Source organism: Aureococcus anophagefferens (assembly GCF_000186865.1).
Source record: "Aureococcus anophagefferens unplaced genomic scaffold AURANscaffold_12, whole genome shotgun sequence".
Taxonomy (NCBI): Eukaryota; class Pelagophyceae; order Pelagomonadales; family Pelagomonadaceae; genus Aureococcus; species Aureococcus anophagefferens.
The window spans coordinates 1,282,946-1,297,600 of NW_008705572.1; the positions used below are offsets into that span (position 1 = coordinate 1,282,946).

The window sequence follows — 14,655 nt, forward strand, 5'->3', positions numbered from 1 at the left end:
ACAAGGTCGCGGCGGTGCGCAAGGCCGCGTGCCTCGCCCTGCGGCGGCTCCAGGACGACAACGAGGCGGCGACGGCGGCGGTCGTGCGCGCGCTCGAGTCCGACGCGTCCGCGGACGTCCGCGCGGCGGCCGTCGGCGCGCTCGACGTGTCGAAGCGCGTGCTGCCGTCGCTGCTCGAGAAGTGCCGCGACGTCGACGCCAAGGTGCGGACGGCGGCCTTCGACGCCCTGCGGAGCCGCGTGGGCATCAAGGCCGTGCACCGCGACGCGCGCGCGCAGGTCGTCAAGCGGGGCCTCGAGGACCGCGACCCGGCCGTCCGCGCGGCGGCCGCGCGGACGCTCTGCGCGTGGTTCGCGTCGCGGAGCCTCAAGGGCGACCCCGTGAAGCTCCTCGAGTACCTCAACGCGGACCTCGAGGAGGCGGCCTGCGGCGTCGCGCTCCGCGCGCTCCACGCGTCGGCCGTCGCGCTCGAGGGCGGCGCCGACGGCCGCCGCGAGGCGCCGCCGGCGTGGCTCCGGGGCGAGGCGCCGCCGCCGGCGGGCGAGGCGCGGCGCGTCGAGATCTTCGACGCGTCCTTCTACCACGCGCGAAGCGGCGACGGCGACGACGAGGCGCCGGCCGTCGGCGCGCTCCGCGCGGCGATGGACGCCGTCGACCGGGAGAACGCGGCGTCGGACGCGCACCGCTACCCCGACGGCGACGCGCCGCCGCGGGCGTCCGCGCGCGACGCCCTCTTCGCCGCGTTCCTGCCGCCCGCGCGGGGCGGCGACGACTGCGCGCTGCCCGCGGCGGCCGACCTCGGCCCCGCGGCCGCGATCTGGCTCCGGTGCCGCGTGGACCTGGAGCTGGCGCCGTCGGGCCCCAAGCTCCTCCCGGCGCACCTCGAGGACGCCGTCGCGCGCTTCGCGCACGCGCCGGAGCTCGCGGCGCTCGTCGGCGCGACGGCCGAGGCCGCGCACGAGGAGGAGGCGCTCAACGTCGCCGCGGCGGCCGCGGGCGGCGGCGGCGAGAGCGACGACGACGACGACGAGGCCAACGAGAAGGCCTTTGTGTGCAAGCAGGTCGTGGACCTCGCGCGCGCGCTCCTCGAGCACCGCTTCGTCGACGAGGTCGGCAAGGTCGCGGTCGCGGACGCCGTCGACGGCGATCTGGTGCGCACGGCGCGGCCCGTCGCCGAGTTCCTCGTGGACGCCGCCGCGCGGTGCCTCGCCGTGGGGCGCGGCTACGGCGCGGGCTTCACGGACGACGGCGCGGGCGTCGGCGCGGCCGTCCGGGCCGCGCGCGACCGCGCGGGCGAGCGCCGCGCGCTCGTCGTCGCCGCGCAGCTCCTCGGCGAGAAGAAGTGCTTCGCCGGCGTCCCGTCCGAGGGCGCGGCGGAGTTCCTCGACTTCGCCGCGGACGGCGCGGACTCGCTCATGATGCGCGCGTCCGCGTCGGCGGACTACCGCGACCGCGACGTCGCCGTGCACGGCCTCGGCCGGCGGTGCCTCGTCGGCGACGGGGACACGGCGAAGCGCCTCGCGCCGCTCCTCTGGGACTACGCGACGCAGCCCCGCGAGGTGCCCGAGGTCCGCGGCCGCGCGATCCAGGCGCTCTGCGACGTCGCGCTCGCGTTCGGCGCGGGCGCGGTGCCCACCAAGGACGGGCCCTTCCTCGACGGGCTGCTCAAGCTCCTCGGCGACGGCGACGTCATGCTCGTGCGCGTCGCCGCCGAGGGCGCGGCGAAGCTGCTGCTCCGCGGCGCGCTCGGCGACGGCGACAAGCCCGCGAGGGCGCTCGCGGCGCTCGTCGCGCGCTACTGCGCCGCGGGCGCGGCGCGCGACGACGACGACGAGACCTTCGACGACGACGACGACGACGACGACGACGACGGCGAGGTGCTGGGCAGCGCCGCGCGGCTCCAGCAGGTGCTCGCGGTCTTCTTCCCGACGTTCGCGCGCCGGTCCGGCGGCGCGGCGCTCGGCGGCGCCGCGGCGGCGCTCCTCGACGACAAGCGCGCGTCGTCCGCCGCCGTCGCGCGGGCCCTCGCCTACGTGAGCTCGCTGCCCGCCGCCGCGGGCGCCGCGGCGCCCGCGTTCGTCGCGCAGTACGAGCTCTGCCACAAGCTCCTCGCGACCGTCGACGACGGCGCGCCCAAGGTCGCGGCGCGGGGCCTCGCGCTCTGCAAGGCGCTCGGCGACCTCGCGCCGCCGGCGGACCCGCCCGCCGCCGCGCTCCTCGGGGTGTTGGCGGGCCGCGTCGCGCGCGCGGCCGACGCGCAGCCGTCCGCGGCCGCCAAGGCCGCGGCCAAGGCCGCGGCGCGCTACGCGGACGCCTGCGCGGCCGCCGCCGGCGACGCCGCGCCCGACGCGGGCCTCGACGGCAAGAACCTCCTCGGCGCCGTCGCGGACGCGGCCGACGCGGACGCGACCGACGACCCGGCCGCCGCGCCCGCCGACGCCGCGCCCGCGCCCGACGCCGCGCCGCCGGCGCCGGCGACGGCGAAGAAGGGCCCCCGCGTCCTCAAGAAGCACAGCGTCCTCTACGGCGACGACGACGGCGACGACTCCGCCGAGACGGACGACGACGAGCCGCGCGCGACGCTCGCGCCGCCGCCCAAGCCCGCGCCGGCCGCGCCGCCGCCGCTCACGACCGCCGAGGTCGCCAAGTTCACGGTGCCCCAGCTCAAGGCCCAGCTCGACGCGCGCGGCCTCGCGACGACGGGCCTCAAGGCCGCGCTCAAGCAGCGGCTCCTCGACGCGCTCTAGCGCGCGGCAGCCTCCCCCCAACCCCCCCAAGCACAAGATCAAGATAAAGGCGACCCCCGAAAGGCCTCTCCCCCCAGGGGGGCCCAGGATAAAGGCTCCTTACTTCATCTTCTTCTGGACGAGCTTGATGAGGGCCTTGGTCTTCGGCGCGGGCCGGAGCTTGTCCGCCCGCTGGAAGTAGGCGAGGGCCTCGGCGAAGGTCGCCGTCGGCGGCGACCCGCCGAAGATGGCCCGCGCGAGGCCCCGCTCGACGAAGGACACGCCGGCGACCTTGAGGCACCACTGGCCGAGCGCGAGCGCGACCGTCGCGTCGTCGGGCCGCGCCGCCCAGGCGACGTCGAGCGCGTCCTTGATCGCGTAGCTGTTGCCGAGCTTCTCCTTCGTCGTCTCGTAGTCGCCGACGCTGCCGAGCATGATGCCCAGCCACTTTTGCGCCAGGCCGTCGGCCGGCGCGAGCGCCGCGGACCGGCGCGCGGCCTCGAGCCCCTCGCGGACGAGGCCCTCGCGCGTCGCGTCGCCGCGCGCGTCGGCGACGTCCAGGCACGCGCGCGCGTAGCGCCACTCCACGGCCGCGTCGAGCTCCGACGCCGCGCGCGACGCGTCGCGGAGCGACACGAGGAGGTCCTCGAAGCCGCCCGCGGCGTGCGCCGCGTCGAACGCCGCGACGGGATCCGCTTCCTCCTCGGGCGCCTCGGGCTCGACGGCGCTGAGCGTGACGCCAAAGTCGGCGTAGGACGTGACGCCCGAGGCGTCGCAGGCCGCGCGCCACGCGGCGGCCGACGGCGGCCCGGCCTTGGCCTCGAAGGGCACGGCCAAGCCCCGGTCCGCGAGGTCGCCGACCTCGCGGCGGACGACGTCCTCGAGGAGCGACGCGGCCTCGTCGCGCGCGGTGTCCAGCAGCGCGGCGAAGTTGGTCGAGCCGCACTCCGGCGCCGGTGCGGGCGGTGGTGCGTGCGCGGGCGTCTCCTTGCTTCTGAAGAGGCGGCCGGCGAGGGGCACGCGCCGCAGGGCGCCGACGACCGCGTCGGTCTTGGCGCCCGCGCAGCGCGTGTGTGTGTGTTGCCGCAAGGGCGCGCGGAAGGCCGCCGCGACGGCGCAGAGGGCGAGGAGGCGGATTAGAGACATGCGCGACGTCGTCATAATCGCACAGTTCAGGGCAAGGACACCTTCAACCGAGTTCAACATGCAGTACCCGACCCGATTTTAGAGCTCGGGATTCTCGTGGTAGACGCGCGTGACGAAGATGCGGCTCGACTCGCCCGGGTCGTCCACCGCGAAAATCGTGAACGGCGACGAAAAGTCCACGGCGACGTCGACGCGCTCCGCGACGCCGCACGGCGCGCCGCGCGGCTTCACGCGGAGCGTCGGCCGCTCCACGGGCTCGCCGTCCGGGCCGAGGAAGGCGAGGAAGAACGAGGACTCCTCGCCCGGCTCGACGAAGCGCGCGGCCGCGGACGCGCCCGTCGCGAGGAGCTCCGCCTCGGACTCCGCGCACTCCGTGTCCTCGTTGAGGTCGACGACGTGGACCTCGACGGCGCCCTCGCCGCGCACGTTGCGCAGCGCGACCTTGACGCCCTTGCCGCCGGCGTCGTTCTTGGCGACGTCGTCCTCGACGGGGCGGAGCCCGTGCACGTCGGGCGGACACGCCTTCGTCGGCGACTCGTGGCCGCAGAGCGCCGCCGACACCTCGCCGAGGTTCAAAAACGTCTCGTCGCCCTCGGCCTCGTCGAAGAGGTCCTCGAGCTCGTAGGCCAGGTCCTCCGCGTGGCGGCCCACGAGGTCCTCCTCGCACCGGCGCCGGCCCGCGCCCGCGGGGCAGCCGGCGAGCAGCGCGCGCTTCCACGTCGTCGCGTTCGGCGCCGCGTCGCGCCGCACGTGGAAGCCCAGGGCGCGCCGCGCCTGCACGGCGACCTGCCAGCACATCTTGCAGAGGTCGTCCGCCGGCGGCTTCTGGACCTTGCGCGCCGCCGCCGCGGCGAGCAGGAGCAGGAATGAGCGTCGCATCGTCGTCGGATGCACGCGGCGAGCTGCTGCTGCGATCGCGCGCTCGTGAGGACCGCAAGCAGCGGCGCGAGGCGAGCGAGTGCGTCCGCACAGCTCGACTGCAGCTCAGGAGGGTGCAGCCGACCTTGACGTTCTTGTAGTCGGCAGCCAACGACGATGGTGCTCGAGAGGTAGCTGCCACATCGCTTCCAGCGTGGCATCGTCGCTCCAACCTTAAAGACCGCGCGTGAACTACACCGCCGCGATCCCGCCGCCATGCCGCCGGCGCGGCGGAAGCTCCTCGGCGATGCGGCGCTCTACGACCCCGTGCCCGACGACACGTGCATGTTCGGGAGCCCCGGGTTCTGGGACGAGCGCTACTACGTGAACTGCGAGCCCTTCGAGTGGTACCACGACTACGCGGCGCTCAAGCCGCTGCTGGAGCAGTTCATGACCAAGGAGATGCACATCCTCCTCGTCGGCTGCGGGTCGTCGGAGATGGCGCGCGACATGTACGAGGACGGCTACACGTCCCTCTTCAACGTCGACATCAGCCGCGTCGTCGTCGACGAGATGGCCATGCGCTACGAGTCCATCTCGAAGAAGATCAAGAAGAAGAAGAAGAAGAAGGGCGAGGCGAGCATGAAGGAGATCCCGAAGATGTACTTCGAGGACGACCTCGGCGGCATCCAGTGGAAGCAGGCCGACGCGACGGACCTGACCGCCATGTTCAACGACAAGATCTTCGACGTCGTCGTCGACAAGGCCCTCCTCGACGCGCTCTACTGCTCCGAGGTCCCGGGCAAGCAGACGCACAAGTACCTCCAGGAGATGGACCGCATCCTCACGCCCGAGGGCCTCTTCTTCTGCGTCTCCTTCGGCCTCCCCGAGAACCGCCTCGACAAGATCGAGGACACGGACGAGGAGTCCGACGGGTTCCTCGCCTGGGAGGTCGAGGTCCACGCGATCCCCAAGCTCATGCCCAACCAGTACAAGGTCTCCCAGCTCAAGAAGCCCGAGGACGTCTACTACGTCTACACCTGCCGCAAGGAGGAGAAGATGGACAACGAGAAGATGCTCAAGAAGAAGGCCGAGAAGGCGCGGGCCGCGGGGAAGAAGATCCCGACGCGGAACAAGCGGTAAGGCGAGCTCGTGTTTTCGGGGGCGTCGCGAGCCGTCGCGCGTGCCGCCGGCATGCGGCTCATCGGCACCGCTGCCAGAGCCGCTGCGGAGGCGGCGGCGGCGCGGCTGCCGGCACTGCCGGAGCGCTCGAGACTGCTCCGAGTCGAGCTTGGGCCGTCGAGGCTTCCCACCAACTCCACCGTCGCGGCGCCGCGCGCGAGGTGCCCCAGCGCGCAAGGCCGTCGGTGTGGACGCGCGCGCACGCACACACTTCAATCGGCGCGCACGCGTCGTAGTTGTGCATAGCACGCGTCGTCGACGCGCCGCAGCGATCGGCACACATGGATGAGCTCGACGCCATCGGTTCGGCGGCGCTGCTCGGGCCGGCGCGCGTCGTGAGCTCGCTGGCCTTCGCGCTGGCGGCGCGGCACGCGCGGCGGCGCGCGGACGCGTCGGCGCTCGTCGTCGGCCGGCGCCGCGGCGCGCCGCCGCTCGCCGTGCTCGGCGATGGCGCCGCGGCGCCGGCGGACCTCGGCGGCCACGGGTCCGACGCGGGCCTCGACCGCGTGAGGCTCAAGTACGTCGAGAGCTGCGGCGACGTCGCCTGGTACCTGAACAGCGTGCAGGCCTGGCCCGAGTCCGCGGGCCCGCGGCCGACGCTTCTGGTGCTCGACGACGTCGCGGAGTTGTGCGCGACGGGCGCGCCGTCGCTCGAGGCCGACGCGCCCCTCGCGCGCCTCCTGCTCCTCGCGAAGCTCGCGTCGTCGGCCGCCGCGTGGCTCGGCTGCGACTGCGTCGTCGCCTGCGGCGGCGCGCCGCCCGCCGCGCGCGTCGTGCTCCGGCGCCACTTCCCGGACGCGCGCGTCGTCGAGCCCCGCGACGGCGGGGACTTCGTCGTGCGCGGCGACGGGCGGCGGGACCTCGCGCTCCGCGTCACGGCGACGCAGATCCGCGTCAGCTAGGATACTTAGCCGAAGAGCTTCTCCTTGAGGGAATTCAGGGCGACCGACAGAAAGCTCTTCAGCGGGTTGCCCTCGAGCTCGTCGAAGATGGCGATGTTGAGCCGGAAGACGACGTTGGCCTCGTCGACGATGGCCGCGCGCTGCGCGTCGTCGAGGTCGAGGCCGTTGAGCGTCTCGTACCACTCGGTGATGAAGGCCTTCGTGTTCGGGATGGCGTCGAAGGCGTAGAACGAGAGGCCGCCGGCCTCGTCGCCGACGGAGTCGCCGAGCGACTTGACGGCCATGCCCGACATCATCTGCCCGCCGAAGAGGTCGCCGAGGTAGCGGCTGTAGAGGTGGCCCACGAGGAGCTCGGGCTCGGGGCCCGCGCCGACCGCCTCGATCTGCTTGACGTACGCGAGCGTCGCCGCGCTCGGCCGCGGCTTCGCCGTCCGCCAGTCCGCGCCGTAGTAAAACTCCATGTCGCGCTCGAGGCCCGGCAACCGGCGCAGCGCCGGGTAGTCGAGCGCCTTGAGCGTCGGGGACGTCGTCTCGTCCATCTGGCGCTCCATGGCCTCGTAGACCTACCAAGTGCGACGGGGTCGGAATTCTTCACATCTTCAGGCGAAATTCACGCGAAAAAACACTCCTGTCGCTCGACGCTGTCGTAGACGTAGTAGAACGACGTCGACAGCGCCGCGAACGCGTCGGAGCTGCCGAGGCCGCGGAAGAAGCCCGTGACGAACTGCGTGTTCTCGGCGACGGAGTGCACCTTGCGCGTGCCGTCGTCGAGCTCGAGCGCGAGCCCCACGCTCCGCGGGTTCGCCGCGTCGACGACCGACGACTGCAAGGGCGCGGTGCGGCGGCGCGTGCGCTGGGTCGGCGCGAGCGCCGCGGCCGTGGCGAGGAGCAAGGCGGCGCGCATGCTTGTGTTACTGCGGCGTGAGCTTGTCTTACTGCGGCGTGAGCTCGTGTTACTGCGGCGTGAGCTGCGCGACGACACGCTCCTTCGTCGGGCTCGTGACAGCTCAGCGGGAGCTGAGATTGCACTGCTCCGCGGCTTCAACATCGTGGGCAGCTGCGGCGCTGATGTAGAGGCACGATGTCCCAGCACCATGGCTCGGGGCGCCCGGGGAGCTCGAATCGCCCGGGGAGCAGCCAGCACGGTCGCCCGGGGAGCGGCCAGCACCCCCACCTCGAGCACCTGCCCTCCTATCGCCCCCACCTCGAGAAGCAGCTCTCCCATCGCCCGCAATTGGAGCACCACGACTCGGCCTTCGGGCACCACGGCGCCGGCGTGGACCACGGCAAGGGCTATCGATCGACCATGGCCCGGGAGCGCGACGCTTCGCGGCGGGAGCGCAGGGAGCGCAAGGAGCACGACGTCCTCGAGGCCTACGTCACCTCGGCCACCAAACAGGAGATGGCGCGCGGCGCGGTCGAGGCGCTCAAGGTCGGCCGGCGGAACTCCGTCGCCCAGGCCGCCGAGTACCTCATGAGCCTGCGGGGCGGCGCGGGGAGCGGCGCGGCGGCGGGCAACCTCGCCGCGCGCGCCGCGCGGCGCATCCAGCGCTGCGCGCGGAAGTGGCTCGCGCGGCTCCGGCTCCTCGACGTGCGCCTCAAGATATTCGCGCTCGACATACGGAACAAGGCGCCCCTCGAGTGGGACCGGCCCGAGCGCGTGCGGAGCTCGCACGCCGCCGAGGCGCCGCCGCCGGAGCCCGAGCCCGAGAGCGAGCCCGACAGCGACGAGGAAAAGCCGCCGCCGAAGCCCAAGCCAAAGCGCAAAAAGAAGAAGGAAAAAAAGCCCGACTACTTCCCGCAGCTCCGGCCCATGCCGCGGCGGCGCCGGAACCGCTTCGACCCGACGGAAAACGACCCGCTGCCGTGGGCCGTGCCCGTCGACACGTCGAACGACGCCGTGCGGTCGAAGCCGCTGCCGAAGAAGAACCTCTTATTGCTGACCAAGAGCGTGCGCAAAATCCCGCGTCGAAAGCCGCCGAAGGACAAGATCGAGGAGCTCGAGCGCGAGTGCCGCGCTTCGAACGAGATGCTCCGCGACACGCTCGAGCAGCACCTCTACGACGAGCAGTACCGCTCCGTCATCGACGTCGGCAAGAACTCAAACGCGATCACGCGGTCCAACAACCGCGTCGCGCGCCACCTCGGCCGCGTCTCCTACGAGCGCGTCAAGTTCGACTGCCAGGCCGCGATGGTCATCCAGCTCCGCGACTCCGGCTTCCTGCGATAGCGGTTACTAGTCGGGCGCGCGCGTCACGACGAGGCGCATGCGCCCGCCGTAGCCGATGGGGATCATCTTCGCGCGGGCGCGCTTCCCGGCCGCCGCGGACGACGGCCGCGCGGACGCCAGGGACGGCGCCGGCGCCGCGGCCGCGCGCCGCCGCGCGGGAGCCGACGTCGGCCGCGTCGTACCGCGGGCGTCCCGCCCGCGGGGCTTCGCCGACGTCGGCCGCCGCGACACGTCGACGCGCGTCATCCGCGCGCGCGCCTGCGCCGCCTCGTCGGCCTTCGGCGCGGTGCGGCGCGTGAACGCGGACTCCTTGTAGTGATGCCTAGGCGTGTGCGATGGTTGCCAGGCGCGAAAAAAAAGTTGGACGCCGCGCGATGCCAATGCGGCGGCGGCAAGTGGAGGAGGTCCGGGTGTTTCACGAGCGTGCCGTACTTTTTGACGGTAGCGGGGACCTGCTGCTTGTTCCGAACGCCGAGCAAGAACGGTTCCTCGGTCGTCGGATTGATGTTGCAACCCCGAGGCCCCAGCGGGAACTGCTCCCAGGCCGTCGTCGGGTGCGCGGACCGCGGCCGGAGCGCCGCCTCGGCCGCCTCGCGGTTCCGGATCTTGTCGTTGAAGCCCGACGCAGCCACGCCCGCGGGCCGCGCGGCTGCCGCGGACGCGGGCCGGCCGGCGCCCGCGGATGCGGGCCGCTTCCCAGCGCCCGCAGACGCGGGCCGCTTCCCGGGGAGCTGCTTCCCCCAGTCGAGCGGCCGCCCCGCGGCGAGCGACATGCCCACCAAAAGCTTGCCGCCCGCGGCCGCCGTCGGCTTCGCCGCGCCCGCGGACGCCGGCCGGCCGCCCGGCGCCTTTGTCGCCTCCCGCCGCGCGGCGGACGCCGAGACCGGCCGCGGCTTGGCGAACTTGGCCGCCTCGCGCCTTGCGGCCGCGACGCGCTCCTCCGCCGCGGACGCGCGCGCGGCCGCGGCCTCGCGCCGCGCGGCGTCGACGCGCGCGGACGCCACCTCCTTCGCCGCGGCGGCCCGGTCGGCCTTGGACGACGGCGTGATTTCGAGCTCGAGCGCGAGGTCGTGCGCGCGCGTCTCGACGGTCTCCGTCGGCGCCGCGGGCCCGTACTTGGCGTCCATGGTCACGTCGCCGCCGAAGAGCCCGAGGATGAAATCCGCCGCGTCGTCGCCCGTCGGCGCCGCGGGCGCGCGCCGCGCGCCGTGCATGAAGTTGCGCGGGTCGCTCCGCGGGTCGCCGTGCATGCGCAGCGCGTCCGCCAAGCGCTGCTTCGCGCGCGTCGTCAGCTCGACCTGGCCCGTGTCCTCCGTGTCGTTCTCCGCCGCGTAGATGGCCGCCGTGCCGAAGGACTGCTTCGTCCAGAGCTTGAGCTCGCCGACGTGCGCGACGTCGTCCGGCGCGGCCGGCGCGGGCTCGTCGTTTTCGGGCTCGACGGCGTGCGCCATGCCCGCGTCGCGGAGCCGCTCCTCGATGCGCTTCGCCTCGACGAGCGCGCGCTCGTGCTTCTGGTACGCGCGGACCTTGTCCGCGTCGCGCGCCGTCAGGAACTGGATGCCGCCCTCGTGGTAGCCGAGCGCGGCGCGGCCGATGATCGCGCGCACGGCGTCGAAGGCCTCGGCGGGCACGCCCGTGTGCAGGTCCGCCATGGTCGTGAGCACGTCGACGGCGGACTGGCCCTCGTAGGACCGCGCGTACGGATCCGCGCCGCGGTCCATGAGCAGGTCGAGGATGTCGAGCGCGCGGCCGTAGCGCGGCGCGTCGCGGCGGCCGCCCGCGACGACGGCGAGGCGCACGGCGCGCGTCAGCGCCGTCTCGCCGGCGCCGTTGGCGTCGCGCGCGTCGACGGCGACGGCGTCGAGCAGCGCCCTCGCGCGGTCGAGGTCGCCCGAGCCACAGGCCGCGCAGAACTCCGCGGCGCGCTCGTCGCGGTCCGCGCGGCGGGGCAGCTTCCCCGGCGGCAGCGCCGACCGCCGGCGCAGCACGTCGCGCCGGAAGGCCCAGGCCGCCGCCTCGCCGTCGAGGCTCACGCGGAGCGAGACGATGGACTCGGGGTTCGCGGCGGACACGCGGCGGACCGTCGCGGACGTCACGCGCACGACCCACTTCCGGCCCGCGAAGCCGTCGCCCCCGCAGACGCAGACGTCGCAGAGGTGGACGCGCCGGAGCGACAGGCGGCCCTCGGCGACGGCCGGCGCGCGGCCCGTCGCCTCCTCCTCCCGGCCGTCGCCGCGGTCGACGGGCGCGGGCGCCGCGGCCTGGTCCCGCCCGTGGAGCAGCCAGGCGCCGGCCTTGCGGTCCGACGCGACGCGCACGCGCCGCACCTCCCAGGCGCCGTCCGCCGCCGTCGGGCGGCTCCGGCTCCGCCGCGTCGCGTCGAGCGCGTTCGCGGCCGCGCCCCGCCGCCGCGGCGGCTCGACGAAGACCTCGAGCGCCTCCCACTCCTGGAGCGTCGCGAGGACCTCTTCTTCGTCGTCGTCGTCGTCGTCGTCCGAGTCGTCGTCGTCGTCGTCGCGCGGCGTCCTGGCCACCTCCACGGGCGCCTGGAGGAACTCCGAGACGACGTCGTGGTGGTGGCGCGCGGCCGCGGCCGCCGCCAGACCCGCGCCGAAGAGGCCCATGCCCGCCTCCGGCTCGGGCTCGTCGTGGTGGTGGTGGGCCCGCGCGGCGGCGGCGGCGACGAGACCCGCGCCGAAGAGGCCCACGCCGGGCTCGGGCTCCGGCGCGGGCGCGGGCTCGGGCTCGGGCGCGGGCGGCGGCGGCGGCGGGGGCGCCCTGTCGTCGCGGCACCACTTGAGCACGAGCTCGACGGCGCCCCGCACGTTGTCGCTGTCGCCCGCGCGCGTCGACAGGAGCTTGTGCCAGCCGCGGTGGACCTCGCGGTCGAGGAGCGGCGACAGGTCGACGTCGACTCTTCCCATGAAGTCGTTCTTCGTGTAGGCGTCGACGTCCTCGAGCTCGAGGGACAGCACGGGCGCGGCGATGTCCGATCGATCGAGGCGCAGCTTCCACTGCTCGTGCCAGACCGGGTGGAGCGTCTTTGGCGCCGTGGACGAGCGCCACGCGACGGCGACGGCGCCGTCGACGCGGCTCCTCACCTTGAAGACCGCGCGCGGGTCCGCGGAGCCGTCGGCGCTCGACTCGGCGAAGTGCGCGAGGTGGAGCTTGTTCGCCGCGTGCGCCGCCGACTTGAGGAGGCCCCGGTCCTTGACCGCGAGGTCCCGCGCTTGCACGAGCGCGACGCACAAAACGTTCGGCTCCTCGTCGCACGGCGGCTCCCTGAGGAAGGGCGTGTAGTAGAGGCCCTGCGGGGGAAGAAGAAGGATCACGTGTCACAACAAAGGCAGGACGAACGCACCGGGTTGTGGGTCCAGGCGACGGCGACGTAGACCGTCGCCGCCGCGACGCACGACGCGTCGAAACAGGTCACCGCGGGGTGCGCGGGCGCGCGCGGGACCGCGGCGCCGAGGGCGCCTACATCGAAAAAGCCCGTGCCGACGACGCCGTCCGCGCCGCGGCGCAACACGACCTCGAGGCGGTAGGGGATGGCCGCGGCCGTCGGCGCGCCGTGGTCGTAGGCCGGCGGCGGGTCGAGCGGCGCGGGCTCGAGGACCTCGCGCCAGTGGGGGTCTTCCGTGCCGTCGCCCGCGGGGACGGCCCGCGAGAGGAAGACCTCCTCGGCGTTGGGCCCGCCGAGGACGCGGAACGCGACCGCGAGGTCCCCCGCGCGACGGTCCTCCCGCGCGGCGCCGAGGAGCCGCGCCTTGAAGACGCCGAGCCGGAGCTCGTTCGGCGGCCGGTGCCGCAGGCCCGCGTCGCCGCGGAAGGGCTCGAAGGCGCGGTCCGGGTTGAAGCGGCACTGGACCGCGACCTGGAGCCGCCCGCGCGCGGCCGTCGCGCCGTCGGCCTCCGTCAGGTCGACCCACGCCCGCGGCGCCGCGCGCGCGTCGTGCAGCGCGTAGTCGACGAGGTCCGGCAGGGGGAGCCGGCACTGGCCGAGGAAGTCGTCGTCGCCGATCCAGTCCCAGTCGAAGACCTCGAGCTTCAGGGCGAAGGGCGCGCCCCTCGCGCGGCGGCACACGGCGTCGCCGTCGAGCTCGAAGGCGAAGATCTCGTTGAAGACCGGGTGCGTCGTCTTCATGGCCGTCTTCGTGCGCTGGAGCAGCTCGCAAAAGTCGCCCTCGAGGCTCAGGCGCACGTAGGGGTCGCTCGAGCCGCTGCCGGAGCGGAAGACCGCCGCGTCGCCCTCGCGGAGCCCCTCCGCGCGGCAGACGGCGACCCGCAGCTCGTTGGGCCAGCGGCCGGCGGCCGCCGGGTCCGGCGCCTCGTCGAAGAAGGGCCGGTCCTCGGACGGGTCGCGGCGCCGGTCGTAGCAGAGCTTGACGGCGACCTTGATCTCGCCCAAATTTGTCTCGCGGTCGCGCGCCCTGAGGCGGAAGGAGTCGTACTCGAGCTCGTCGTGGCCGCAGTCGCCGTCGATCAAGGTGACCCAGAAGGCCGTCGCCGAGCCGTCGTCGTCGTGGCTCGGCGGCAGCTCGCTCAGCTTGACGAGGCCGCTGCCCATGAACTCGTGGCCCGCGACGTCGCTGTCGTCGACGCGGAGCCGGAGCCACGCGTCGCCCGCGTCGTATTCGAGCTCGAAGGCCTCCATCCAGACCGGGTCCAGGGTCTTCGCCTTGACCTTGGTTTTCGCGACGAAGCGTTTCGTTCCGACGGTCACGTAGGGGTCGCTGCTCCCGCCGCGGCCCGTGCCCAGGAGCGACGACGCGACGCCCTTGCCGTCCATGGCCCGCAACCCGCGGCCGCGGACGACGGCGACGCGGAGGCAGTTCGGCGGGTGGGTGTGGAGCGGGTCCGCGACGACGGGCTCGTCGACGAACCAGCGCGCGGCCTCGGCGTCGAGGACTTCCTCCGGGACGTCGCCGACGGCGTGGCTGTGGCGCGTCGAGACCTTGATGAGCACCTCGCCGGTCGCGGCCTTCAGGGACCCAAAGGGCTCGAGGCGCAGCCAGAGCGCCGCGGCCGCGGGGCCGAGGCCCGCGAGCGACACCGCCGCGCGCCCCAACGGCTTCGGCGCCGAGAGCACGGACGTGTAGCTCAGCACGTCCACCCGCAGCTTCGGCGGGCCGGCCGCACCCACGGGCACGCCGTCGAAGGCGAAGCGCTCGGGCGTCGTCTCCCAGCTCGGCGCCGTCGTGCCCTTGACGACGCGCGTCCGGGAAGCTTTGTGGTGCGGTTTCGGGAGAGCCTTGCCCGTGGTGGCCTCGACGAGCGTGATCGCGCAGAACGGGTGCGCGTGGCCTTTCTTGTCGACGGCCGCGAGGCCCCGCGCGCGCTGGACCTCGACGACGACGTGGAGCGACGACGCGTCGCCTCCGTCGTCCGCCGCCGCCGCGGCGTCGTCGATGGCCGCGTGCGTCTCCTCGACGGCGTGGCGATAGAAGCGCAGCTCCGCGGCGCGCGCGCGGCCCGTGTTGCGGCGCATGCCTCCGCGCGCCCTTTCTTGCTAGTCGACTACATCAGAGAGGCGGAACTTCCGCGCAGGAAGGCTGCCCCATAAGCGCTAGCGGGTCTTCAACACGGAACCATTGCCGTCAACGCTAACTCT

General features: G+C 73.9%; 4 protein-coding genes across 4 annotated transcripts; 1 reads left to right on the top strand and 3 right to left on the bottom strand.

The window, feature by feature from the left end:
• Nucleotides 1–2,846: 2,846 nt before the first annotated feature.
• AURANDRAFT_27735 (hypothetical protein) lies at nucleotides 2,847–3,314 on the bottom strand (the record flags this gene model as incomplete). The annotated part of the gene is made up of 1 exon (XM_009039732.1): nucleotides 2,847–3,314. A coding segment is annotated over one exon (468 nt), but the record flags the coding sequence as incomplete, so codon positions are not given.
• Nucleotides 3,315–5,075: 1,761 nt separating this feature from the next.
• Nucleotides 5,076–5,873, top strand: AURANDRAFT_28086 (hypothetical protein; the record flags this gene model as incomplete). Its single annotated transcript, XM_009039702.1, has 2 exons — nucleotides 5,076–5,320; nucleotides 5,372–5,873. The coding sequence occupies 2 exons, from the start codon at nucleotides 5,076–5,078 to the stop codon at nucleotides 5,871–5,873; spliced, it is 747 nt and encodes a 248-aa protein (XP_009037950.1).
• Nucleotides 5,874–6,819: 946 nt separating this feature from the next.
• Nucleotides 6,820–7,799, bottom strand: AURANDRAFT_53998 (hypothetical protein; the record flags this gene model as incomplete). The annotated part of the gene is made up of 2 exons (XM_009039731.1): nucleotides 6,820–7,377; nucleotides 7,467–7,799. The coding sequence occupies 2 exons, from the start codon at nucleotides 7,716–7,718 to the stop codon at nucleotides 6,820–6,822; spliced, it is 810 nt and encodes a 269-aa protein (XP_009037979.1).
• Nucleotides 7,800–9,034: 1,235 nt separating this feature from the next.
• On the bottom strand, nucleotides 9,035–14,532 carry AURANDRAFT_71850 (hypothetical protein; the record flags this gene model as incomplete). The annotated part of the gene is made up of 3 exons (XM_009039730.1): nucleotides 9,035–9,366; nucleotides 9,477–12,352; nucleotides 12,406–14,532. Coding segments are annotated over 3 exons (5,333 nt in total), but the record flags the coding sequence as incomplete, so codon positions are not given.
• Nucleotides 14,533–14,655: the final 123 nt, after the last annotated feature.